General features: G+C 38.8%; 1 protein-coding gene across 7 annotated transcripts in view; it reads left to right on the top strand.

The window, feature by feature from the left end:
• The first annotated feature begins 744 nt into the window (after positions 1-744).
• Positions 745-27,259, top strand: part of LOC126095087 (protein cramped) — a 235,935-nt gene continuing 209,420 nt past the window's right edge. For 6 of the 7 annotated variants that reach the window (XM_049909776.1, XM_049909772.1, XM_049909777.1 and 3 more), the window contains exons 1-2: positions 1,154-1,471; positions 1,829-2,125. In XM_049909776.1, the coding sequence (XP_049765733.1) occupies positions 1,831-2,125 (295 nt within the window). In that variant the 5' untranslated portion in view covers positions 1,154-1,471; positions 1,829-1,830. Of the gene's footprint in view, positions 780-1,153; positions 1,472-1,828; positions 2,126-27,259 lie in introns of those variants that run through there. The other variant, XM_049909774.1, reaches the window with a different exon arrangement.

Here is a 27,259-nt window from a genome sequence, read left to right as displayed (position 1 = left end):
AATGTGAAAGCTTTCTTGGTGCGTTATTATTTAGGATAATTTTTGCATCTGTAAAAAATTAAGCAAACAGCAGGGGTACCCATGTGATAATTTGAAAGGTTAAAGTATAGAGTATTTTTATTATTTTGGAAAGCGAATGGCGACTTGCAACTAGCCATTGTTAAAAACCTGCATAATACCGACTTTTAAATCATATTCTTGATGAAAAAGTGACTGCGTTATATTTTCTTCCCTTTCCCTGAAATCTGTGAGCTTCCGGGGTGGGGGGGGGGCGAAAACTGTGAGCTACAGGGGGGGGGGGGGATTCACGCCTACGCTCCCCCCCCCCCCCCCCCCCCCCCCCCCTCCTAGCGTCTTGCACCTAGGTGTGGGTGCCCTTGAGAATCAGGTTCAGGATCAGCATGACTGACTGAAATTGAATTCTGATATTGAATGACTTGGTATTTTCGAACATTCTTTATGTCTGGTAAAACTATACTTTCTTTATTTCTGCTTTTCCCAAATTTCCTCCTTCATGTCTCCATTTGGTCTGGGCTTTCAACTGTGCTTTTCATCACAGCAACTGCTGTTTCAAATACTGCCGCTCACAGTTTCATCGTTATCATAAACTCATGAATAACATCAGTCGCTGTCGTTTTACATGCTACATGTAATTGTTGATATCTTTTAACGTCTTGTTCTTTGCCCAGATCGCGTTATTAAATATTACCACCCACATTCGATTATATTGAGTCCGAGGATCATGAGCTGTATTTATCATTGACTCTAGCGTACTCGCGGTACGTTTTGATAAATTTATCTTGCGCTCAGTCTACGCATCTTACATCGTTTGAATATCAATATATTTATTCTTATATATTTCTTAAAAATAAAGAGGAAACTATAGTTTTATTTGGGATTTAGATGAAAATTTGCCGACAGCATCAGCACGCAACAAGGGACTGGACGAAGATTTCGCAATCAGAGTCATTATAAATACTTATTTTAAGACGCGCGCTCTCCTGGGGGCGGATTCCACTCTTCAGTCGTTGCGAAATAGTTCCAAAATATTTTTCGTGCATTTTTTATTGACTCTTCGGTTGAGATGATAGCGATGGGAGGAGGAAAATGACAGCAATTTATATCACTGCTGTCAACTTTGGTTTAACCTACAGTTATACTGCGGTGTCAAAGGGAACCCTAACAGGTTTCGAGTATTGCATTGTTTACTTGGTGGTAAAGAAGTGGTGGGCTCTTTTTTGAGCATACGGAAAATAGATTTTTCTTGTAATGTGAGCTTCAAAATTTGGGACATTTGCACCATGACGTTGGCAGCTGTCCACTGTTTTTGAGAGGGACTATGATTTTTCCCGTACTGGTGAACAAGGGGATATTGACATGATGTAGCCCTTGTAAAAGTTTGTTTTCGCAGTTTACAGAGGAGTGTTGTGTGTTAGTAATCGTTGTACGAATGTGCGTAACTGCCAGCAAGGTAAGATTTTCTACTTTAAGTCAGGAAAAAGGAGATAAACGGTAATATATAAGCGAGTGTAATTACAGACCCGCCATTTGCAAGGAATTTGTTTTGGCAGTCAGTAGCTTCGTGAATTTTTGTGAATTTGATTTTAATACGCGAATTAGTAATATGTGTTACTCGAAGAATATGAAAGCCGTAGTTTCATTTTTCAACTGACTATTGTATTGTCAAATAGCTATAATCTTGTAAACATTTGTAGGATTCGAAGATATTCTTCAGGTCGTTCATCCACGGCTCTGTAGTTATGTTGAAAGTTCCTAATTTAGAATTCATTGCATTCTGCGTGTTGCTGCTATTGCCCTAAATTTCTAGGTATGGATGTGTGTGAACAACTCGAAAAATATGATAGAGACTGTAGTGCTTCGCCAAACGCTGCCACTCCCACCGAGAAGAGTTCTGAGGGTGACTACCCAACCGAAGAAACTGAACAGCTGGGCTCCGTTACACTTAGCCAGGAGTCTGATGGAACACCCACAGGTCTGCAGATACGGTCCAGTGCGCGAGTATCAAAGAAGATGCGACTTGATTCCATTCCGCAGTCAGTTCCTGTTGTCTCTGTGGCGCCTGTTTCTGTACCTTCTGCTTCTGCTGTCGCTGTCGAAAAGAAAGGTACGCAGTGTTAAATTCGCAGAATTAAAAAAATATTTAATGGCATACAAGCTAATTTCAGTGAAGACTTCAGTTGCATCCAGGTGATTTGTTGCAAGCCTTTTTATCTGTCATTAATTGTGAGGGTCATTATGCTGGATTGTTTTTTTGTCTTAAAAAAATAGATCCGTTCTCAATAATGTCATTGCTGTTGCCGGGTACACTAGTTAAAGGACGCCTATCTAGAAATGCTCTGACTGCAAACAGATTTGGAAATGATGACTGCTGTTCAGTGGTTATCAATAGAAATGTGACATGGGATTGAGACTGTGTAAAATGAAGTGGGTACTCTATACTTGTAATTGTTTGACATCTGTGAAACATTTCTCTTTCTTAGTACATTTTTAAAAGCTGTATCATATGCCATGGCAACATTATGATCTACCATCCATCAGTCACCTTTAAATGTGTTTAGAGTCTTGATTGTGAGGGATCATCGTTACTAATAAATGGTTTTGTAATGTTGGTCTCAACACAGATAACTTGTGCTAAAATGCACAATTGTCATCAGTTCTAAAAGAAATTACTGTGTCTGTTGTGCATCATTTTTGAGAGTCTTCATGTTGTGCTGTGAACACTTTCCCTACATTTTGAAACTGTACAATGTGATTTATTTCTGATGATGGTACAGTATTAACTAGCAGAGTGGCTGTGCCATCACCTCATATTCCATGATCGTGCAGTTATGGACTTTTATCATATGTCTCTGCGAGTAATAGTTGGTGTCATTTATCTAATTGCATTTTTTTAAAGCAAGCTACAACAAAAACTCTAAAAATCTTGTCTGCTATAATGCATTTTTTGTTGAGATGACGTGTTTTAATGGTAAATTAACATTTTAATCCCAACCGTAACTGCAGGCTACTCTGTAATGGGTCAATTGAACCTATTGATACCAAATGTCAGCTTTGACTTGTGATGCAATGCTGCTGTGGTTTGTGGCATCATACACATCCAGACGGAAAAAGGATAGAACATTGACAGTATTTGTATTGTATCTGTAATTTTTTTTTCAGTGTACGTTTTGGCGACACTTCGTATGTTAGGTTGAATTGTGATAGTTTTCTTCTGTATTTGCAAAGCCAATGAATGTAAATACAAAATCTTTGCTGTGGGGACATACTAATCTGTAGCATAGCCAAGGGTGTAGGTTCAGTTGAAAGAAAACAATTTTATTGAGAGTTGGTGAAACCAATGAAAGTTATGCCATGAGAATAGCTATAATTCTTGTCATCTACACCTAACATACATACTCTGCAAGCCACCATACAGTGCATGGCAAGGGGTCCATGTACCACTACCACTCATTTCATTTCTTATTCCACTGGTGGATAGAGTGAGGGGAAAAAAGATTGTCTATAAGCCTCCATATGAGCCATAACGTCTCTTATATCATCTATGTTGCTCTTACATGAAATGTATATTGGCCGCAGTAGAATGTTTCTGCGGTCAAGTTGAAATGCCGCTTCTCTAAATTTTCTCAGTAGTGTTCCTATAAAAGAATATCACCTTCCCTCCAGTGCATATGTTTTGCATATTTGATTTCAGTGTCACTCATGCCCACCAGTTTGATGAGGTCATTGGTCAGAACCAACAGGCTATTTTGAAGACCTCATCAAAGCACATTATTGCTAGCGGAACAGGTAATTACAGTGTATTTGAAGCTAACTGATAGATAACCAATAAAAGTAACAAAGCGAGGGAATCGATGTCTAAGCTACATTAAAGCTGACTTTAATTTTGTTCTGGGCTTAATGCTGGTGAAATTTGTATACACTATAGAATGTATGATGGTGTATCATCATCTCTAAAATTTTCTAGTCTTTTATAGGATGTTTTTGTAACAAATGCCTAGTTAATTTCTTCTATCCTCCTACCATCTCAGAGTCCATTTCTGTCCAATGTCTCTCACTTATGCACTGCTTCCTGCACTCCCTTCAACCATTTGGGTGTAGGCTGTCTGCCTTCATGGTTCACATCAATCACAAGCTTCGGTATCCTGTATGTGCCCAGGGTTTCTTTATGTGCCCATATCAGTCCAGTCTTACCTTTTATCTTTCTTTGCAAGTGTTCTTCGTATAATGTTTTCATGATAGTTGTTTCTTATTCTGTCCACAGTTGCGTCTTGTGTGCTGCTCCCCAGAAATTTATTTTCACTTGCTTGTATTTAACTCCTTCCTTCCCTCCATCAGCCATGTCTCTACTGCATATGTCAATACTTAAGTGTAGTATGGTAGTATATCAGTCTCTAGGGATATTTCTTTGCTTCAGATCATGTTTTTAATGGCTCACACTTTATACTCTCATTCACTAATTTCTTTATAATTTTCCACTCTGCTGAACAGCATTCCCCAGTCGTGAATTTTACCACTTTCTTCAGATTTCTGTTGCTTTCCACTCAGCCTAATCCGTTTTGCCATCTTCTGGTCTCCTAGTTGTGATAAATATGTGTGTTTTTGTGCTGTGCAAAGCATCATTTCATAATATTATACTTCTTCCTCTTGTGCATCTGAACTGCTGTTGGGCTTCCTTTTCATCCTTCCATCATATAATGTCAAACAGAATTGCTTTTTTCTTGTCTTCTCCAATCTTCTATGCTACTCCTAGCTGCAGATGAACAATATTCAAATGTTTATACCTAGATAGTTATTTGAAGAAATAGACAATAAAATATTGTGAATAAATTATTTGTGGATAAAGAGATTATTCTTCTGTATCAATACCAAAAAGAAATTGGCAGACTATTTTTTGTGTGGAACTTGACTAACGAAAAACAAAGTAGACACACATTTTCTTCGGTTAATTCTCAATCTGCACTATGCACAACCAACTAATGTTTGATTCTGTGATTCATCTGCATACATAAATTCTCTGCAAACCATTGTGAATGGCATGACAGAGGTTAATTAGCAAAGGCATTTTTAATTGTCTATGAAGCGGGGGAAGAAAGCTTAAATGTCTCTGTGTGTACTGTAATCAGTGGAATCTTGTCTTCAGTATCCCTGTGGGAAAGATACAGTGGGGGCTGAAGAATATCTACATCTATATTCAGAAAACCACTATGAAGTGAATGGCAGTGGGTACATCCCATTGTACCAGTTATTAGAGTTCCTTCCTGTGCCGTTCACATATTGCGTGTGGGAAGAAAGATTGTTTGAATTCCTTTGAGCTACTGTAATATTTCTAATCTTCACTAGTAGTGAGCCATTGATATTGCTGTCATAGGATACTACAATTTTTCATGTTGTGAAGTGCACAAATTGTACGTTTTTGAACATTTAAAGGAAGTTGCCAATCTCTGCGCCACTTTGAAGTCTTATCAAGATCTGACTGAATATTTATGCAACTTCTCACAGAGAGTATTTCATTATAGCTACATCACCTGCAAAAATTAATCACTTAATCCTAATTTGTGAAATTTTGTAAGTCATGTTTCATGAGGTAATTTGTGTTTTGTCTTAATCCTCTAGGATCCACAACAGTTAATATTAATTGTAGGTTGTTCTTACCAGAGTATTATTTACAGTTACCAATATGTTGGAGGACAAATGTACAACTTTTAGCATTTTTTCATTTTTGAGTCCTTTTTTACAATGCGTTACACATATATAACATTGGGATTCAAAGTAATGATATCGGCATGGGTAAGAAAAATGTATAATCACAGTTTTGAATTCTGAATTAGTTTATTACAAAATCTCATACAATAATGTAACAAGAAACATACTTACATACATTTCTTTTAGTAGTGGAATCTTCTGAAGCAGTTTCTGTCTTTGTTGAAGTACAGAAGAACTTTGCATTTTTCGCATTGGACAAAAGTATTCTGTTTCTTGCAAATTTTGCACCTTCCTTGTGTGTTATTCCACTGATGAAAGTGGACAATTTTGTCCTTTTGGCATTCTAGCACTGGTGTTATTGTAGTAACAGGATTCTTGAATTTTTTGGACATCTTCAGTACTTTGACGTCCCCTATTGAATTTTCTTTGTCAAGCAGATATCAATGCACTTGCAACATTAGCTTGAAACTACCTGAAAGAAACATGTTTTTCAGACAGAGCCTTGCAGTCTTCTCTATATTTCAGCAAGCTATTGACAACAGCTATTGTTATTGTATGCCAAAAGATATACAAATACCATAATCTGTATTTTATGGGACTTTTGTATAGCGATGTCAACATATGAAGATCTACTCCTCCAATGTTACAATTGTACATTTGAACAGTGGATGATCTTGGGACAGGAATATGTTCTTTCGTAGTCCTATTCTATCTTTTTGCCATGTCCTTTCACTCTACACCTGTTAGCGAAGATAAAAGTGTAACACATTTGTTATCGTACCATTTCACAATGATGAACTTGTCCCTTGTGTCAACTTGTGAAGCTATAGTACTGTGTACTTGCGCTTTCATCTGCTTTTCGTCGGGAAGAGTATATTGCTTGAATCTTTCAGCTCTTATTGTGCCTGTATAATAAATACCCCTCTTCAGTAGTAACTCACATGATACGATGTGAAGAAATTGTCTGCATAAACCTAAAAAAGGGACTGTCTTCCAGTGCTGCAGTTAGCTTCATCACAACTTTGAAACCAAGACTTTTTGCAGATACATGCTTTGTTGCCTAAGGAGCTGCACCTTGGTAAATGTCAAAATCATACAAGTATCCTGAGGAGCCCACTTTTTGAATCCCTATCTTCTTGGTGTATTTTGTATATATTGTCGAAGACCACCGAATACTTTGAAAGGGATTATTATTTCGTCAACACACTGAGTCTCCTGGGCAGTTTTATCAGGCAAGCTTTTGAGAACAAAGTAAGTGTGAGAATAAAGTAAGCGAAGGTCGAATTTTCCATACGTTATCTTCTTTCTGTGTTAGTTCAGTAACAGTAAGATTGTCCTGGAAATGCAGCAGAGATACTAGTTTCTGAAAGCAACTTCGAGCCATTATATCAGAAACCAGATTATGTGCCATGTGTTTTTCCCAATAACAAGGCACGCTAGGGATTTGAGCCAAGCCCATTCTCAAATAAATACCCAAAAGCTGCTCCAATCAGCTAGGGTAATGTCAGTAGTTGTACTCAATTTCTGAATACTGTAAATATTAGTTTGTCAAACACGCAGTTCCAGCATTTCACATGTCACAAGAGATCTGAAGAACTGCAAAGGGGTGAGCACTTCTTCAGGTTCATCTTCTGGAAGCTGCACATATGGATGAATTTCTGGAGTAAAGTCACCATCGATCCAATACAACTCTGTATCTTGTGGAACATCCTCAGGATTTACTGAATCAAAAACAGCCAACTCTTGCAACACCTCTGGAGTAGAATTTTCTCCACTGTCATGATACGTGCTACCATTAGTCAGAATTTCATCATCATCCTCATCATCAAGTTCAGAAAAATCACTTTCATCGGGATTATTTAGAACCTCAAGAATGTCATCAGTCGTTAACTGGAAGTAAAAGAAAATACCTAAACGTCACAATATGAACATCCATAAACACAGCCCTAAATGTCCACTGTTGCACATATGTAACATGAGTTAATTTCAACATTCCTAGAGTATTTCAATAAGCAGAACCAAAAGAATAAAAATAACTGGTCCAATAGTACTTACTTAAAGAGAAAATATTTAATATATACTGATTAAAAACATATTATCCACACAAATAGAGGATCCCACATACCTTACGTGACATGATAGCAAACAACTTCTGCCCTGGAGCAACTAAGAAGCTACAGACATGGTCAAAGATAATATCTCTACAGTAGTTCCAATTATTCCTCATAGAATGTGCTGCATGGCTTGTACAAATGTGTAACAGTGGGCATTGGTGTACTAACATTGGCTGAAACCCATATAAAACTTATGTTACATATATGTAACTAGAGGGTTAAAAAGTCCGCCAGTTTTACGTGTGGAGTTCACATATGAGGTAGTCATACCTGGAACTGGTTATGGGAAACTGTTACTAAGGACACCATCAGATATTGCTTCTTACGTACAGATGTGTGGGATGTAAGATGCTATAAGCTTAAGGTATTTTTAGTATGATGCAAGTAACAAAGATACTTGAAAATGCCCAAGGAGATGAAGTTACCTAACTGCTAAATCATGAAATAAAGTTATTATTTCAGAACAAAACAGCCTGCACGGGGAAAGACTTCCCTCAAGAAACTCATAGCAGTTGTAGACCCATGTCTACAAAAAGACTATTGATACAAAATACCTACAGCTGAGCCTTTGTAATCATTCCATTTCACATCCTTACAAATTGTTACTGGCATTTGTCAATGAAAATAATAAATTTTTTGAAAATGAATGTATTGGATAGATACAAAATCTGCTCACCAAGTGGCGGCAGGAGAACACACAAATAAACCGTAATACCTTTTTGTGTGTATCTCCTCCTGCTGCCGCTTGGTGAGCAGATTTTTTATCCATCCAATTATTTACACTGGTATTTGTGTGTGTTGACTTATTCTAATTGTGGATCACTGACATTGATTTACATTTGTTCATTTTGTGAAGTGCACGAACTTAAATTTCTGAGCATTTAAAGCAAGTTGCCGATCTTTGCACCACTTTGAAATCTAATCAAGATCTGATTGAATATTTCTGTAGCTTTCTCAGACAGTGTTTCATTACAAGTAACTGCATCATATTTGTTAATACACAACATGACAAGCCTGGATCCCAACACACTTCCGGGAGGCATGCTGAAAGTTACCTAAACTTTTCTGTGACTCTACATCCAAGACAAAATGCTGCATCCTCCATATAAAAAAATCCACACCTCAGTCATAAATTTTGTTTGATATCTCATATAACCATATTTCTGTTCATAAATGTTCCTGTGGTACCAAGTCAAATATGTTTCGAAAAGCAAGAAATACTACAGCCACCTGATGCCTTAATGCAGGGGCGGGCAGGAATCCTGCACGTGTGCAGTGCACTTGCATGCGTGCAGTTAACAGGTGTTCTGCGTACACACAGGGGCAAGCTGGTCACCCGCTTATCTCCCCTCCCCGCAATACCTTTTGTCCGCTCCTTCCTCTGCAATGCGTTTTGTTTCCTAGCTTGCTTTATTGAATGTAGGAATAAGATTAGTAGTAGTAGTGCTTGAAAGATATCGTGTTTTGAAAGATTACCTATTACCTGTGATACGTTTTATTTAATTATCACAGGTGGAGTGGAACAAAATTTCTACATACAGACAAACGCAAGCAGTTACTTAAATTTTCATCACTGATGTTTGCTCTTAACCGACACTTAATAATTCAGGAAATGGTTTTACAGCTCTCGCTATATTAAGCTCGTACCGCTGGGCTATTATTGTTGCCGTCCTGAAAAATTGAAAACTGTGCTCCATAAAATGTTAACTCAGTTACATGAGAGACATGACGAAAGGAAGTCGCAGATTTCTCGTGACCACAGCAACTACGACAGATTCATCTAGTATCGTCAGATCGCTCTTCTTAAGCTCAGTCAATTTCCCCATCCGCTCAGAATCCGACAATAAATTGTACTTGTCCTTGTGAAATTTGTTATAATAGCCTTCAATACTAAACTTCCGCTGACCAGCGAGAATACTGCCACATATTAAACATTTTGAATTTTCACGTTTTTGCACAAAGAAAAAATGATTCTCCCATTGCTTTTTAAAAGATAGCAAATCTCCACTTCTCCGTTTCCTTGTTTCACTCTGCATTTTCCGGTTCTTGAAATACAACGTTGACTACGTAGTGGTCGCTACACATCAACGTCCGCAGCTTAGCCTGGTACTACACTGCCGCAACCTGCCGACTGTCGCCACTGCCCCAGTCGACAATTGCACGCGAGCAGCACACGTGCAGCGCTGTGCGCTCATGAGCCGCGTGCAACGTTTGCCCGCCCCTGCCTTAATGTATAGCCATCAGGATGCTGTGTGAGAAAAGTGCAAGATGGCTTTGACATTATTTGTGTTTTCAGAATCCGTGCTAGTTGTCATAGGGGAAGTCATTCTGTTTCAGATACCTCATTGCATTTTCTGTTTGATGAATGCAGTAGGATGTATGTAGGAATGTGTGTCATTGGCTCAGCTCTAGACAAAATTTTTTCTGTCACTTATGTAAATTGATATAGAAATCTTTCTTTTTCTTGCCTTTACTCCTTTGTGTTGTAATTACCTGGTGGTGATTATGGGTTCTGGAGTATATTGTTGTTGTTGTTGTTGTTGTTGTTGTGCATGTACTGGTTAATTAATAAAACATTATTTCAGAATGCTTTCCCATTTATATTAAAAACGCTCAAGAAAAGGTCGTGGGCCCAGGCACAGGTGTGAAAATAAGGCTTTACATATGTTAAGATTGAATTGTGCGTGGAAATCCAGAGGTAGCTCGGAAGTTACAAGTGTGCCACTTATTCATTTTTTGTCAGTTGATCATTCATGTGTGCAAACTGCTGATATTCTTTTTTTGTTTTTTCACTCAAAGTTGAAAATGAGTGGTGCAGCCCCAAATGGACTTCCACCGGTTGGAAAGTTGATCGTATGTGAAAATTATTAGACATGGAAATTTGTCATGAACACATATTTGGTCCATGACGAACTGTGGGATGTTGAAAACTCTTTCAGATCTGACAAGATTGTTGGAAGAACAGAGACAAAAATGCGCATTCCCAGATTATTCTTTATGTGGACAAGATGAAATATTCCCATATAAGGGACACAAATATGGCAACAGACGCCTAGACAGCCTTGGAAGACTCAGGACTTGCACACAGAGTGGGCTTGCTTAGAATATGAATCACAGCCAAAGTAGATAAAAGCAAGTCGGTGGACGACTACTGCAGTCGAATGTTACACTTGAAAACAGTGGCAGATGTGTCAAGGGAGATTTTATTAAAGTGAAACTGCTACAAGTCATCAGAACCGAAGAGGTTAACGGAAATAAAGAATTGGCTGTGTATACAAATAAGCAGAGGCCTGCAAAACATATTATTAAATGCTGAAAGTGCAACAAGCTGAATCATATTGCTAAGTATTGTTCTGGCAAGGACGGAAAAGGAGGAAGCTTGTCAAATAATAATGAGGGCTCATACGTATTTAGGAAACAGTCACAACAAAATAAAGCTATTCTTGCAGCTGATGTTAAGCAGTCTCACGGAAAGGATATGTGGTATTTAGATTCCTGTGCCTTGTTTCACATTACTAATGGTGGAAGGAAGCTTCATAATGTTAAGTCATATAATACTCCAGTGGTCAGTGTGGGAGGTGATATCCTAGTAGCAGAGACTTCTGGAAGTGTTGATTTGACCTTCTATTCCGGGTGATAAAACTGTAGAAGCAGAAGTATCTGATGTCATTCATATCCCAAACTAACCTGTAAATTTGCTCTGTCAGTAAAATTGTAAGCAAAGGGCATGAAGTGACTTAACAAAAAAGGTGGATTCATCTACAATGCAGAAGGTGAAGTAATTGCCAAAGTAGTGCCTAAGAGTGGCCTCTATTGCTTGAATACATATGAAGTGAAACACTGCTATTATACAAAAGATAGTGGATTCTCATGCCATTGCAGGCTAGGACATATGAATCATGAAAGTATGCTGAAATTGTCAAAGGTTGCAGCAGGACTAAATGAAGATATTGTGGTGAAGGATCCTTGTGAGTAGTTCATCACGGGAAGACAGTTACGCCTTCCATTCAAACTTAGCAAAAGGTATTGCAAACACTTAGTACATTCTGATTTGTCTGGGCAAATAGAGACACCATCTATCGGTGGAAATCATTATTTTCCCTTATTCATTCATGATTTTTCAAGATTGAAGTTTGTTTATTTCTTGAAGAAAAAATCGAAGGTAACACAGATGTTTAAAAACTTCAAAGTCACAGTGGAAAAGAAAGGCAGGCAGAAATATTGAAGAAGTTGCAGTCTGACAATGGAAGGGAGCATGTCATTGATGAACTAAAAAGATGTCGTCCACCAGCTTACAGAATATTACAGTCCGACAGCAAAATGGTGTTTTCGAGAGAGCTAATAGAAAATTGGTTGAAAAAGATCGTTCCGTGATGTTCGATGCTAACCTACCAAAGGAGAATTGGGCTGAAGTTGTCTCTACAGCTGAATACCAGTCAAATCATTTGCCAGCCACCACACTTGGAGATAAGACACCGATGAACTTCATCATAGGAGAAAGCCTTGTTTATCACATATGAGAATTTTTGGATCCAGTGCAATGGTTCACATTCCAAAACCCCATTGCGGGCTGTGGGATAAGAAGTCGCAGAAGTTGACATTTGTAGGCTACTGTCAGGCAACCGTAGGTTATCAATTCTTCAATAGGTACACTGGATAGATATTGTCAGCAGGGATATAAAATTCCTGGAGGATGAGAATTTTTCAAGTTCAAAGACAGAGGAACGCAATACCACAAATGCCTTAGGATTGGAACAATGAGGCAGTTCTTCGGGACTCAGTACTTCGCAACTAAGGGAGAAATTAAATCAGAAGACAGTGATAATGAACCCTTATATGGCTTTGACAATTATTCAGTAGAAAATGAAGCTCAAAAGACTAGGGTCATGAGAATCAAAACGTATTTCAAGAGATTACACCTCGTAGGTCAGAGAACCAAACCCCAAGACATGGCCTTATAATGTTACTGTTTGAAAGGAGGACTTCCAAGTGAAGACATTGATGTCAAAAAAGCCTTGGAACGGACAAATAATGAAGAGTGGAAAAAACAACAAAGAACGAATTCTCATGTCTAGTTCGTAATAAAAAATTAAAGAAGTAGGGCTACTCATGGGATACTAACTACTCAAGAGTAAGCGGGTATTAAAAGCCTGGGACTAGCAGTATACAAGAAATGTTTAAGACACGTCTAGTGGTGAAAGAATGCGCTCGAGCTCAAGGTTTTGATTATAAGGAAACCTTCGCACCATCTTGCATGTGGAAGCTCGAGAGAACCTGGAGATTGACCATGTAGAGATCACTACTGCTTATCTCTGTGCAGACTTAAGTGAAGAAATTTATGTCATTCACCATACGATCTTGCAACCCCTGGAATTGAAATCAAAAAATTGTTGAAGTGTTAAGAAATCTGAAGTTGAACAGATCAGACACTGATCCATGTGTCTATTTTCACAGAGATGGCACCAAACCAGTCTGATAGCTTTATATTTTGATGATATACTATTATTCTCAAATGACAGAAGTGTTTTGGATCAATTAAAAAGTTCTTTGAAGAGCTTATGTGAGAAAAAACATTTAGGACAAATAAACCAATGCCTAGGCATGAAATTACATGAGATTGTGAAAAAGGGAAAATTTGGGTCTCCCAGAAATCCTATGCAAAAAAAGTTCTGGAGAAATTTGGAATGAGTGAAGCCAAGGCAGTGTCAACACCACTTGAACTTGTTTTGGCCTTTGAAGCAGTTGAATCAGATGATATCAATGTACCTTAAAAATGTTATTCCAGAAAGTTTTCATGTTTACATTAAAAAATGCTCAACAGCTTATCAATTCTTTCACCTCTAGCAACAGCTTATCAATTCTTTCACCTCTAGCAACAGCTTATCAATTCTTTCACCTCTACTAATGAGAGAAATGTCAGGTTTGCCGTTTGGCTTTGATGTCCAAATTAGCTTTAGGGTAGGTTGAAGTTAACTTTATGATAAGCTGAAGTTAACGTCAGGCTGAAGTTAAGTTTTGGTCTATAACTGGCTAGATAAGTAAATTAAAGGATCAGAAGAAGGCAAGGACTCTGTCTAGTTAAGTACTGTAGTATTCAAACCAACCTTCTGATTGAGAGCAGTATTACTTGCTTTTGCAGTATAACAAATGTAAAATAAAGAGTTTCGTATCCAAACAATGCCAACATATGAAAACACTATATCTAACTAGGCACACATAAGAATGCAGCCAACAGAGACTCTAAATTGCTATACCTTCCTTATTTGTCCCAAGATTACTGACGCTATGGGATGTTTGAGTCAATATAATTATGAAATTATTGTGTGTTTGTAGTGCTGCAGGGTGAGTGAACAAAGTAAGATCTATGTGACTGATAACAACTAACATTAAAAAACTGAAAGTCAAAAGTCTCTTAAAACAGTGACATCAAATGGCTTGTTTGATAGTGAGTCACGAGTGGGGCTAAAGTTTTAATTATGATCTCAAAAAAATAAAGTTATGTAATTAATTTTTTAAAGGTACATGCCTGTAATCCGTACACAGTTAAGTCCCGATACCACTGTATCATAACTCTGCACTAGAGGATCCAAAACAAAATGGTGCACCCCATCTGCACTTCAGCCAGTAGGCTGTGCCATTTTGTTCTCTCTCATCTAGTATCATGATACAGTACTATGGCATGGAAATTCCAGTTTGTGTGATCACTATAACCATTGCACACAAATAAACAAACAAAAAGTAATTAAGTGATTTTATTTTTTCAAGGTGATAATCATAACTATATGACTATCACTTGAATACCATCATCATTGATCCTACTTAATTTCACATTGAAAGTTCGAAAGAAAAATTTATGCCATTTGCATATTAGTTGTTCACATAAGGTTGTTTGATTAAAAGGAATTTGGAAAGGTTGAAAGAATCAGCCAACTAGTTTGTTCCTTCAACCTCTCCAAATTTTGCTGCCATTCAGTTTCCATATTTACAGCCATGTTTAATATTTTTGAACGGAATTGCTAATTCAGCATAAAACTTTTTGAGCAACATAAAACAAATTTGTATGAAGCAATTTGTTCAGTGATCAAGAGAGGTTTACAATGAAATTGATACATAGTAGACAGAGAAATGTTGAAAAAATTTAAAGTGACTCTCAACCTATCTTGTCGCCGAGTCTTTGAAGTATGACATTGGAGTCTTTCACTTGACTCAATCAAGATATGGAACACTACTTCAGATTGTGAGCAAGGGTGGTCTTCTCAACATTCTTTTCCAGTTGCAGGAATTATCCAAGCATGACCTTGAAGCCCAGATGACGGGCATCATTTTTATCAATGTGTACTGCAATCTGCGGTTGATTACATCCTGTTTCCTCAGTCTTTTCAACAGATTGAATAAGGCTTACAGGCATACACAGTGTACCAAGGGGATTCTTCTCAGTCCTGGTTTCTAATTCCTTAAGGGGCACCATTGTTCACTTACATTTGAACTACTGACAGTTGACAACCTCTGCTGTTCTGTGCTTGGATCCTTCTGACATGTGACACAGCAGGCTTCTCAAGGTACGAAGTTTGTTGTTCTGGCTCTGTTTCGGTGGAAGACAGCCCCCTACGGAGATGAATGGATCACTCTGACTCTCTTTAGCCCTTGCTTCCTCTGTACAATGCCCCTAAACGTACCGCTACATCTCAATAACAGTTGAGCTGACAAGTAGTGATAGGTTCTGTATTTTCTGTGGAGGAGGCTGTATTTAGAGAGGAGGATAGTAGTTGTGTTACGTTTGGTGTCTTTGGTTCATGACACTCAGCTGTTTGCCCAGCACACCATTCGCAGCAGTATCCAACACTTGACAACAATTGGGGATGTTTCTAGCTTGTTACAAACAGTGACTGACGTGTTGCTTGTTCAAGAACTGCACTCACAGCAGGGATGCAGTGTATCTGGTACAAGGTTGATGCAAACATCAAGCAAATAACTTCAAATAAACATCAGTGATTCGCTTTTAATTTTGGGATTCTTTGCTTTACAAGGATTAAAAGTTCATTTGCAAAACTTAAACCACAGCTCTCAAGTTGGTGTTGTAATAAGATAAACCTGAGATAAAATTTACTAATTGCGTGAAGCTACTCAGAATTTTGTCTCGAACTTTTGTTTTATTAATGTTTCACTTACATAACAAACTCTAAAATGGTGGAAATTTATGACAGTAATAGACAACATTAATTATTGTTGAAGGGGGAAATTAACTGGAACACTACACGCTGTTATACGTGGGTAGGCTGAAAAGTAATGCACACATTTGTAGAATACAAACAGAAACAGTTAGGAAGATTGGGTAAAACTACATTAAAGTACAATTATTAGGTTTCAAAATTACATACTTACTTTTTAACCTAGTTACTGTTACGACTAACAGATTTCTCCCAACGTGTAACAATTTTTTTCATTCTGTCACTGAAAAATTCTTCTAACTTTTCTCAAATTCAAGACTGGATAGCTGCCTTCACATCATGTCTGAGGTGTAATGATTACCCCTGCGGTCTCTCTTGAGTAGAGGAAAGAAATAAAAATCACAGGCCATGGGATCAGGGGAGTAAGGAGGGTAAGGAATCGCTTCAAACTTTAGGTGTCTTTCACATAGTGTCTTCCGTTGTGCATGAGGTGTGTGGACAAGCGTTTTCATGTTGCGAGATTATTGTTTAATAATGAAGCCAACACATTCCTTTGGATGTTCCAGTGTGGTTTGTGATATGCTTTTGAATGATTTGCCAGTCATCTTGAATCAAATTGTAGGTGAATTTGCAATGTTTATAATCTGTGCCAGTGATCAGACCCTGTGTATTTCATCAACAATCATGGCTTTTCCAGGCTTGCAACCACAAAATTTTATTATCCATCAGTTTACAGTAGACATATCAACATCATCATCATCACCATAAACAACATTTAAACACCTATGAATCTCAGCAGTTGTAACTATATCAGCAGTTATAAATTCAATAAGAGCACATTGCTAAACTCACAGTGACATAGCACTAAAACACATCTCCATACTTCTGCCATTCAAAATACACCAGATGAACACAACATATTCAAACAGCTCATGCAAATGGATGGGGAAGTCAGCTTCCACATGCCTCATGGCAGTTTCTCTAGGTCATTTTGTTCACATTCTAGAAACATGTGTGCATTACTTTTCAGGATACCCTTATAATACGTGTGAAACAAGATGTTACACCACACCAGTCAGCTTTGTAAGAACTATGTCTATGATACAATCATAAACTTTAAAACACTTCCTTAGAACAAGAAAAAAAAATATTGCACTAATCGTGTAAGTATCTACACTGATATTGTTACCAAAATTCATAGGATACACAACAGTAGCTCCGTTCAAATGTATGTATACCAGACACGGCCAGGAGAATAATGGAATGGGCTTATGGCTGCTTCACAGCCAACAGCTTCGACTCACATTATGTGGATTCCAAATAAATAAAAATGACTTCCAGATACCAAATAGTGGAGATGCTGAGTAGCAGACAGACACAACAAAAGACTGGTAAACAAGTGAGCTTTCTGCCAAAAGGCATCTTCTAAGTCAGAAAACACACACACACACACACACACACACACACACACACACACACACACACACACACACACACGGCCCCTGTGTCTGGCTGCTGACGGTGGCCATGTGTGTGTGAGAAGTGAGAATTGTGCTTGCATAAGTGTGTGTGTGCGTGTGTGTGTGTGTGTGTGTGTGTGTGCAGTCTAACCTTTCCGTAATATTGTCATTATTCCATCCTGGATTTTCCATTGTTTGATTTTACAGGTACCAAAAATAGATGAACAATCAAACCCCCACTCCTTCAGAGAATCAAACCCCCATGCATAAAACAGCTTCAGACTTCTGATTACTTTACAAATGAATTAATATGTTAAATTTTTGACTTTAAGTGTGCAAATGAGAAAAAATTTAGAAAAGGTTTGAAATTATGTTTAAAATTTTGTTGGAAACCAGTAAGTGCTCTCATTATCAAACATTGAATGAGTATAGTGTAGGTAATTTGCACTCATCTGTAATCTAAAGCCAGTTTTTCATGCGTCTCAAATGTTTTTGACATCAGATCTCCTGAACTATTTGTTGACAGTTATATAATTTTCCAGGTTCATTTAGTGGTATATATAGGCACTAACTGCAAAATGTAATATAAATAGAGTTGTTAATGAAGAAATAGTATGAGGATGAACCAATTAAACTGGAATCCTTTTTTATAAGTGTATTTAAGCTTCAGAACAATTTATACACACACATTTTCTTTTCGACGCTGATGGGGAAAAAATCGTAGCACAAAGAAGGAATATTGTGACGTAAACAAGAGTTGGTAGATGTGTTTCTACATGTGAAAGATGATGCAGATCAGCTTTGCTTTAAATAAATACTGTAGTGGTTGTTGAAATCTCCCCTCCCTTCCTGCCCAACCTCTTCGTCCTACCACAGAAGCAAGGAATGGGGATACTCTTTGGAGCAGGGGTAGCTAGGGCACAAGGGTCCTGGAGTAGAAGGTACTAGGCACAAAAAATGAAATTTACTGTATTGATAAAATCATATTTCGGTACTTAAACAGTGCATACAGTTATTAATAAAAACAACATACAACTGGGGCGTTAGCCACATTACATAACTATATATTCCAGTTTTCAATTTAACTCAGAAAGACACTACTATTCAGGGTTCTTAAGTTTCAAATGGCCCAAGCCACCTTTAAAAAAAAATAACACAAGCTAACAAGTGATCCAAATTCAGCTGGCCTTGAGTTACTGTTTTATTGCAAGACAATAGGATTTAATATTCTCCACAGTCATCAGCAGTCTCATCTAAAAGGATCATTTATGATTGTCGGTTCCAGTTGGCACTAGCTGCTCTGTGGGAATAACTAAATAAGCCATAGAATCATTCAAATCAGCAGTGGCTCTAACTGTCTGTGTATGATTACACAACAATCAAAATACTAAAATTTGTTCAAGGTGCAGCTGCCTTAAAACCCTTAACTCGACTTCCCTACTTGCACCGGAAGTAGCCGCTTAAATTGCAAACTACATGCACCATAAAATAAGATAAATTTACCAATGATCTAAAAGATTGTGCAGATAGACAAAACACAGTGTTTCATGGCAATTAGCCAAAATTGAAGGCACAGTCTGAATCGGCACAAGCCATTTAAATTTTCAAACTAAACAAGCAGTTAAATAATGGAATGCCCACAGTGCTAACTGTTTTAACAGCTTACACAAACAGATTAAATTGTAAGTTTAACTTGGAGCTTAGCATTCTCTAAATTCTCAAATGAATTTATCAGTTTGAATTGGCACTAGCCGTTTAAATTTTCAAACTAAACGAGCAGTTTAATACTGAAATGCCCATGGTGCTAACCATTTTAATAGCTTACACAAACATATTACATTTTAGGTTTAACTCTGTGCTTAGCTATCTTTATATTCTCCAATGAATTTACCAGTGTGAATTGGCACTGGCCATTTTAACTTCAAAAATACACCAAACATTTTTAAATCTGGTCCTTGGCCACACACATCACCTAAATTTTTTTTAAACAACTTCATGGCTATAGCCGCCAATAAATTTAGCGGATTAACAATTTTCCTGAGGAATATCAGGTGCTTGGGAGTTTCAGTTCAAAACACTATTGGAGCTAATTGTCTAACAGGACATCCTCAAACATAGGCCTTGATAGACACAGCATGTGAAAACAATACTTGCATTAACCAGTGGCTTCAGCAATGGTGACACACGCCAGTACACGTTAGTTCAACTGTTCCCATGAAATGATGTGGACATTAGCTGCTTGATACTTAATCATAAATAAGGTTATGACTTATCAATGAAGAAGCCGTCAAATCCTGCAGCATAACAGGTGGGAGGTTTTAAAAGTATACAATGGTAACAATTTGAACATAAAGGAGTGATTGGAGGTTAGATGTAACTATTTTACTCTAAAAAAATGCATATGGCAGTACTGCCAGAACATGTTAAAGATTGCCATATGAATAACAACAGAGAATATCTCAGCTAGGGGGCTGTAGCCACTCGCATATCAGCCAATAGCTCATATGCAAAACTTCCTTTGTTAAAATAGTTCTCTGTCCTATGTTGGTTTGGAGGAAGGCAATGGCAAACCACCTCCGCTAAGACTTAGACAGCGGTGCGGGTTTCCCACATTGTCCTCTGCGCTCCCCGGAGTATGGGACCTCATCATCATCCTATGTTGGTCCCAAATGTTTAACTTGAAAAATATACTCAGAACAATACAACACTAGCTCAGATGTACACCGCCTGTTAATTTTAGTCACAGTGATTTCATGTGGCCGCTAAGATTCAGCTCAGGATCATACCCCAAGACTGCCATATTTCTAGCTAAACCTGCATCAGATTCTGTACAGTCAATGCCTTTCAGCACGTAACAATGTTGAGGTTTATGACAAATATGTGATAAATTATCCAGGAACGATAAGTTGATGAGGATGTTACCATGGATCTAGGAGTAGTAGTTCCTGCTTTGCACTCTCAAACCTTCAGTCTTGATGGCTTATTCCATCCTCACTATACAGCACCACAGCAAACCACCCTGCTCTCGATGTTCGTTCACTTGCGCTCTCCACATTTCCACAACCCAACTCTGCTGCACCGTATCACATGCCATGTGCTATCTCATCTGCTGCTCACTGTGTTTCTTCCTCTCACAAAGGCGCACCACTGTCCTCCTTATAACCGCACCCTTGCAACCTCATGCGCCCCCTAGTCATGCAGCCATCATTGCGACTATCATGGATGTGAATTGATAGCTAAAGAAATCAGTGGCACGCATCAGTCATAAGTGCTTGTTACAGCATTAGTTACCTTTGAGATTGGATGTGGTAAGTTTATGTTAGTCACGAATACCTTTAAGGCGATAAAGACGCCATTGTCAAACCTCACTATGTTTGAATGAGGTCATGTAATAGGGCTACGCGAAGCTAGTGTTTCTTGCGATATTTCAGAAAGACTTGGCAGGAATGTAGCCACTGGACATTATTGCTAGCAGTGGTGTTCATGAGAATGTACAGTCGTATGAAGATCGGGCTACAGGTGGCCATGTGGCACTTCTGGGAGGGAAGACCATTGTGTTCAGCAGATGGCTCTGGTACATCGTACTGCATCTCCAGCAGCAATTTGAGCAGGAGTTTGCACCACAGTGCACAATGAACAGTTACATATTGGTAACTTCAGGGACAGCTCCAAACCAGACACCCAGTAGTGCACATTCCATTGACCTCCAACCACTGGCATTTGTAACTTCAGTGTTGTCAAGCTAGAGCTGGTTGGAGGGCAAGGTGGAGGGCTGTTTCATTTCGCGATGAAAGGTAGTTGTGCCTTGGTGCCAGTGGTGGCTGTATGTTGGTTAGTAGGAGGCTAGTTGAGAGCCTGTAACAAACCTGTCTGCGTGCTAGACACACTTGGCCTGCACCTGGAGTTATGCGATTTCCTATGATGACAGGAGCACTCCTGTGGTTATCCCATGCACCCTGACTGCAAATTTAGGTGTCAGGGTGGTGATTCGATCTGTTGTGTTGCCATTCATGAACAGCTTTCCAACAGGTGAATGCTTGCCCACATATCACTCATGTAACCCAACGTGCTCCACAGTGTTGACATGTTGCCTTGGCCTGCTTGATCACCAGATACTGTCTCCAATTGGGCACATGTGGGACATCATTGGATAATGACTGCAACATTATCCACTAAAAGCATTAACCATCCCTTTATTGACCGACCAAGTGAAACAGGCATGGAACTCCATCCCACAAACTGACATCATCTGGCACCTGTAAAAAACAATGCATGCACATTTGCATGCTGCATTCAACATTCTGGCATTTACACCGGTTATTAATGTACTAGCATTTCACATTACCAAAGGCTTACATTAACATGTATTCTTCATTGTTGTTAATCACTTAAATATGTCATGTAGACAAATGTATTCCCAAAATTTCATTATTATACATTAATTATTTTTTGGTATTGCATTTTTTTGTCATTATGTGTATATAGTCTCCTGAAAGGGACATACTTTTTTCTCAGCAGACAGGCTGTTACTTAATCCAGTTTCTGAAAAAGGGATGTGACTGTGATAGGAGCCAGTTGCACATGACAACTTCAACAGAGCCATTGTCATCAAATCTGTGTCCTCCGACTGCTTCCTTTAGTGATCCAAACAAATTAAAATCACTGGATGATAAATCTGGAATTGGAGGAAAGATGTTGTAGTGTGGCCCAGAACAATTCTTGACTTTTTTGTTGAGTGTGGGCAGCTGGTGTTGTGTTGATTGTTTTGATGAAGCAGGATCACATCCTGGGTTGTAATTGTGTGCATTTTCTGATGATATGCAGGTCTATTGTGATCCAAAAGTTGGCAATGGTATGCAGTGTTCTTAGTGTGGAAATCAGTGGGAACAAATCCTTTAAAATCAAAAGAGACTGTTACAAGAACCTTTCTCATGGTGAGATGGTTTTGGCTTTGATAAATGCAGATTTGCCCTTTTTGCACCATACCAGGCTGCTTTCTTTCAATTTCGGGTTGTTATGGCGCACCCTTGTTTCATCAGAGGTGACAGTCTGGTGCAAAAAAATATTCCTCTTCAGTTTTTTAAGCGTGTTAGTAGCCAAATTTTTTTGGCACACATCAAGACAATGCAATTTGTGTTGTATGGTGAGAAGACAAGGCATCCATCATGCGGACTTCCCAAAATCCAAGGGTGTCCATAATGATCACTTGAGCACTACCGCAGTTTACGCCAACGTCAATAGCAATTTCAGAAATTGTTATTTGGTGATCATCTTCAATAAGCTGGCTAACAATGAGAATGTTCTCCTTAGTCATGCTGGTCCTAGGACAACATCAATTAGCTGCATTCTCGGCTGTTTCTGTGCCTAGTAAAACTCTTTGGGCAATGGATACACTTCAGTCTTTCTCAGGATGTTGTCCCTGAACTATACCATAAGTCACTTCAAAATTTCAGACAGTTTTATGCCCACTGTTGCGAGAAACTTGATTATAATGCATGGTGCAACATCTGATGATACCTCATGCTTGGACATTGTGATTATGACTAAAGAATCAGTATAACAAGATTCTAGCTATGCGCAACATTCATTGTAAATGAAAGCAACAGTGAACAGAGATCACACTGCTCTCTGTGTACAAAAAGGTATGTAAAACAATTCCGGTTTGTATTTGATATGCCATCATAAATTAAAAACATCATGCCTTATGCAGCAGTTTTACTGCACAAACAGCAAAAACGATTGGAAGATTATACAGGGTGTCCCACTTATCTTGACCACCCTAAATAACTGGTTGTCCAGATGCAAATTACAAAAGGTTTCAGGCAGATGTTTTTTAGCCGTCAGGAAGACACCAATCAGCACGATTGCCTTCGTTGTAGCTGTGTTTTTACAAAGACGTGAACAGCGGTATGACTTTTTTAAATGGCACCCTGTATTTTTTATTCGGTAATTCATTTCCTCTTCTAATGACCTATTCAAAAATGTATCACATTGTTATTAATTACATAACACAACACTGACTTTGAGCCCGAGATCACAAACTCGTCCACTTGCTGGAGTTGTCAGGAAACAAATGAAAACCAAGTAAAAACATAACACAGAATTGACTTTGACTCTCTTGTACCGTTGCCCAGGAGTAGAACATTCAAAGGTGCTTAAAGTGGTGACCCTGGACACCGATACACTGGTACACTCATTGAATGAAAGAATTATTAACTGCTTCCAGTGTTGCTGAAGAGAATTACGAGCAAGCACGATACATTCCTGCATGTCCTCTGGAGTTGTTGGAATATCGCGATAGACAACGTCTGTATTGCATCCCCAAAGAAAAAAGTCCAGAGGATTCAAACCAAGAGACCTAACAGGCCAAATAACTGTTCCTCCTTGACCAATCCATCTGGCAGGATACCTTCGGTTCAGAACACGACGTGCACGCAAGGTGTTATGTACTGGACATCCATCATGTTGATACCACATAAGCATTCTGGTTCTTAGTGGCACTTTATCCAGAGAAGGAGGAAGAATTCATCTGAGGAAGTTGGCATACGCTGTGCCGTTTAGACTACCATTAATGAAATAAGGACCAACAGTTGTAGTACCAAGCATCCCACACCAAACGTTAACTCTCCATTGACGCTGATGTCAAGCCATTGTGGATTGTCGCTGGACCAATAATGCATGTGCCTTGTATTTACCTCTCCTTTGTTTGAGAAGGAACATTAATCGGTAAATAGAACCTCGGAGAAGTAGTTCCGGTTGGCGAGGATTTGCTGCTGTGCGCACTGACAGAACTGTACATGATTCTGGAAACCATTCCTATGCAATTCTTGATGTAGGTGTACATGGTAAGGAGGAACCGGTAACGTGTAAGAATATGATGTATACTGGTTTTAGGAATGCCAATCTCGTGTTCAAACTGTTGAATGCTCACATGTGGATTCATAGCAACAGAAGCGAGAACAGTAAATTTGGCAGCTTTGTCTGTGCAAGTGCTACGACGTTTGCGTTGTCTTGGGTTGAAACTTCCTGTTTCCTGAAGGGTCGCAACAAGACGAGAAAACATCCATCGGGAACGTGGGTTCTTGTCGGATATCGCTGTCTGTACAGTTCCACTGCCTGCTTAGCATTTTGCCTACCGTCAACAACAACAACAACAACAACAATAAAAGAAACATTATGTCGATGCAGTTTGTAGGAAGGACCGCCTTTACTGTATGCCGCCTCTACACAACAGTATTTAAAAGGACTAAACTGCTGTACTAAATGTACCCGTACATAAGAAGACAGTATTGCAATTACTGTTCTGCTAACTTACATTCCCCATAGATGAGTAGCATTTCTACTTTCTCTACATTGGTGTACATTCTACTCACACAACCCTTCAACTGATGGTTGTTGATCGAATGACGTGTGTGCATTCTACTTATGTTTTACATTTGTCCTCTGTCAACAGCAGCACGTGGATGTGTTCCATTATCCCAAGTACCTGCACTAAGTGCTGGGAGCATCAAGTGTCAGTGTTGTGTTATGTTTTGGTGAATGGTACTCTGTGATACATTTTTGAATAGGTCTTTAGGAGAGGAAATGAAGTATCAAATAAAAAAATACAGGGTGCCATTTAAAAAAGTCATGCTGCTGTTCATATCTTTGTAAAAAACAAAGCTACAACAAAGGCAATCATGCTGATTGATGTCCCTCTGATGGCTAAAGAACGTTTGTTTGAAACATCTTGTAATATGCACCTGGACAAACAGTTATTTAGGGTGGTCAAGATAAATGGGACACCCTGTATATGTACATTCATACAAACAGTCATCACAGCAAATGTTGGAAGTACCCTCCACCACAATCGATGTACGATTTTATTCATCTCACCACATACCATGACGTCCTTTGAAGTGTATCTTTGCGAATGTTGCTTATTTTGTGTGTAATGGCCTCAGAGTTCTACAGTTGTCTGTGGTCCATTTTTGTACACTTGGCTTTTAAGATACCACCACAAGGAAAAAACTGGAGGGAGTGAGGGCTTAGGTCAATTGGTCGGGAGGTTGGGGGACACACATTTCTTGGAATTTTCTGTCCCCAAAGGAACTGGTTACAATTTGCACAGAAGTGTTAGACATATGACTTGTTGCTCCACCTTTTTGGAAATAATCTTCTGTAAGTTCAGCGTCATCCAGGTGCTCCGCAAACTGAAGATGCCAGTATAAACTGTAGTATCTATGGTCATATCAAAGAAAATGGGACCAGCAATTGTGGAAGCTGAGACCATGCACTACTCTCCAAGCTGTTCATCATGCAGTGGTGTTTTGTATGAGGATTTACACCTGCTGTTTTGTGTCTTGATGTAACTTGATGGATGGAGCCATGACTTATCTGTAAACAAAGATATGTAGAGTGTGTCTGGACACTGAAAAGAAACCCTCGATAACATCAACAGTAACACATTCTGTTCTCATGATTTGTTTCTTGCAGTGCTTGCATCATGTGCATTTTGTATGGTCGCAAAGGTGATTACTTTGCAGCTATCTGACAGGTGTCATATGAAATGCATAACTCCTGGCTCAATTGGCACAACAATTTCCTTGGAGAGTACTCAAATTGTCTTTGAACATTAATAACCTCTGCACTCAGTGATGGTCTGTATTTACCACTGTCATTGTTTGCTACACTAGTTGTCTCTGGCTTCCTTACAATCAATAAAATTGTTGCCTTTATTAGAACGTCATGCACATTGAATTATCTCCGGAATGCCAATTGTGTTTTAACCATCGAGTCTGTCTTCAAGTATGTTTCCACAATAAAATCCCACTCCCAAAGTCTGTACTGCATGTTTCTGCCAGCTAAAGACTGAATGTATCGCTAATTTGCTCGTTATTGTCATGTGGCCCAAACTACACTCTCACAGATTCACAAACTGTGACCAACGAGGCCAAGAACGGACAACACAAGCCCAGCAAGTGCAGAAACAACAACCAACTTGCCAAGAACAGGCAGCACTTCTGATTCTCCCAAAGCTACTGAGGACATTAAAACAACTTTCTCGTTCTGCGAGTTTTCGGAGGGAAATTGTGAGCCATTGAAATAGTTCAGGCTTATATGGATCACCTGGGGTATCCTTATGAGCCATTACACATAAAATAAACAAAGTGGCAAGGATACACTTCACAGGATGTTGCCAAACATGGTGAAACAAATACAGCTGTGCATCAATGCTGATGGAGGATGTGTCCAACATTTGCTGTAAGGACTTTATATGTACAGTAAGTAAGTAAGTAAGTAAGTAATCTCCCAGTTTTGCTGCTGCTGCTGCTGCTGCTGCTGCTGTTGCTGTTGCTGCTGCTGCTGCTGCTGTTGTTGTTGTTGTTGTTGTTGTTGTCTTCAGTCCAAAGACTGGTTTGATGCAACTCTCCATATTACTCTATCGTGTGCAAGGTTCTTCACCTCCAAGTACCTACTGCAACCAACATCCTTCTGAATCTGCTTGGTGTATTCATTTCTTGGCCTCCCTCTACGATTTTTACTCTACACGCTGCCCTCCAGTACTAAATTGGTGATCCCTTGATGCCTCAGAACATGTGCTACCATCCGATCCCTTTTTCTAGTCAAGTTGTGCCACAAATTCCTCTTCTCCCCGATTGCATTCAGTACCTGCTCATTAGTTACATGATCTACCCATCCAATCTTCAGCATTCTTCTGTAGCACCACATTTCAAAAGCTTATATTCTCTTCTTCTCTGAACTGTTAATTGTCCATGTTTCACTTCCATACATGGCTACACTTCATACAAAT

This window comes from Schistocerca cancellata, chromosome 8 (genome assembly GCF_023864275.1).
Source record: "Schistocerca cancellata isolate TAMUIC-IGC-003103 chromosome 8, iqSchCanc2.1, whole genome shotgun sequence".
Lineage (NCBI taxonomy): Eukaryota > Metazoa > Arthropoda > Insecta > Orthoptera > Acrididae > Schistocerca > Schistocerca cancellata.
This window is presented reverse-complemented; position numbering and strand designations above follow the sequence as displayed.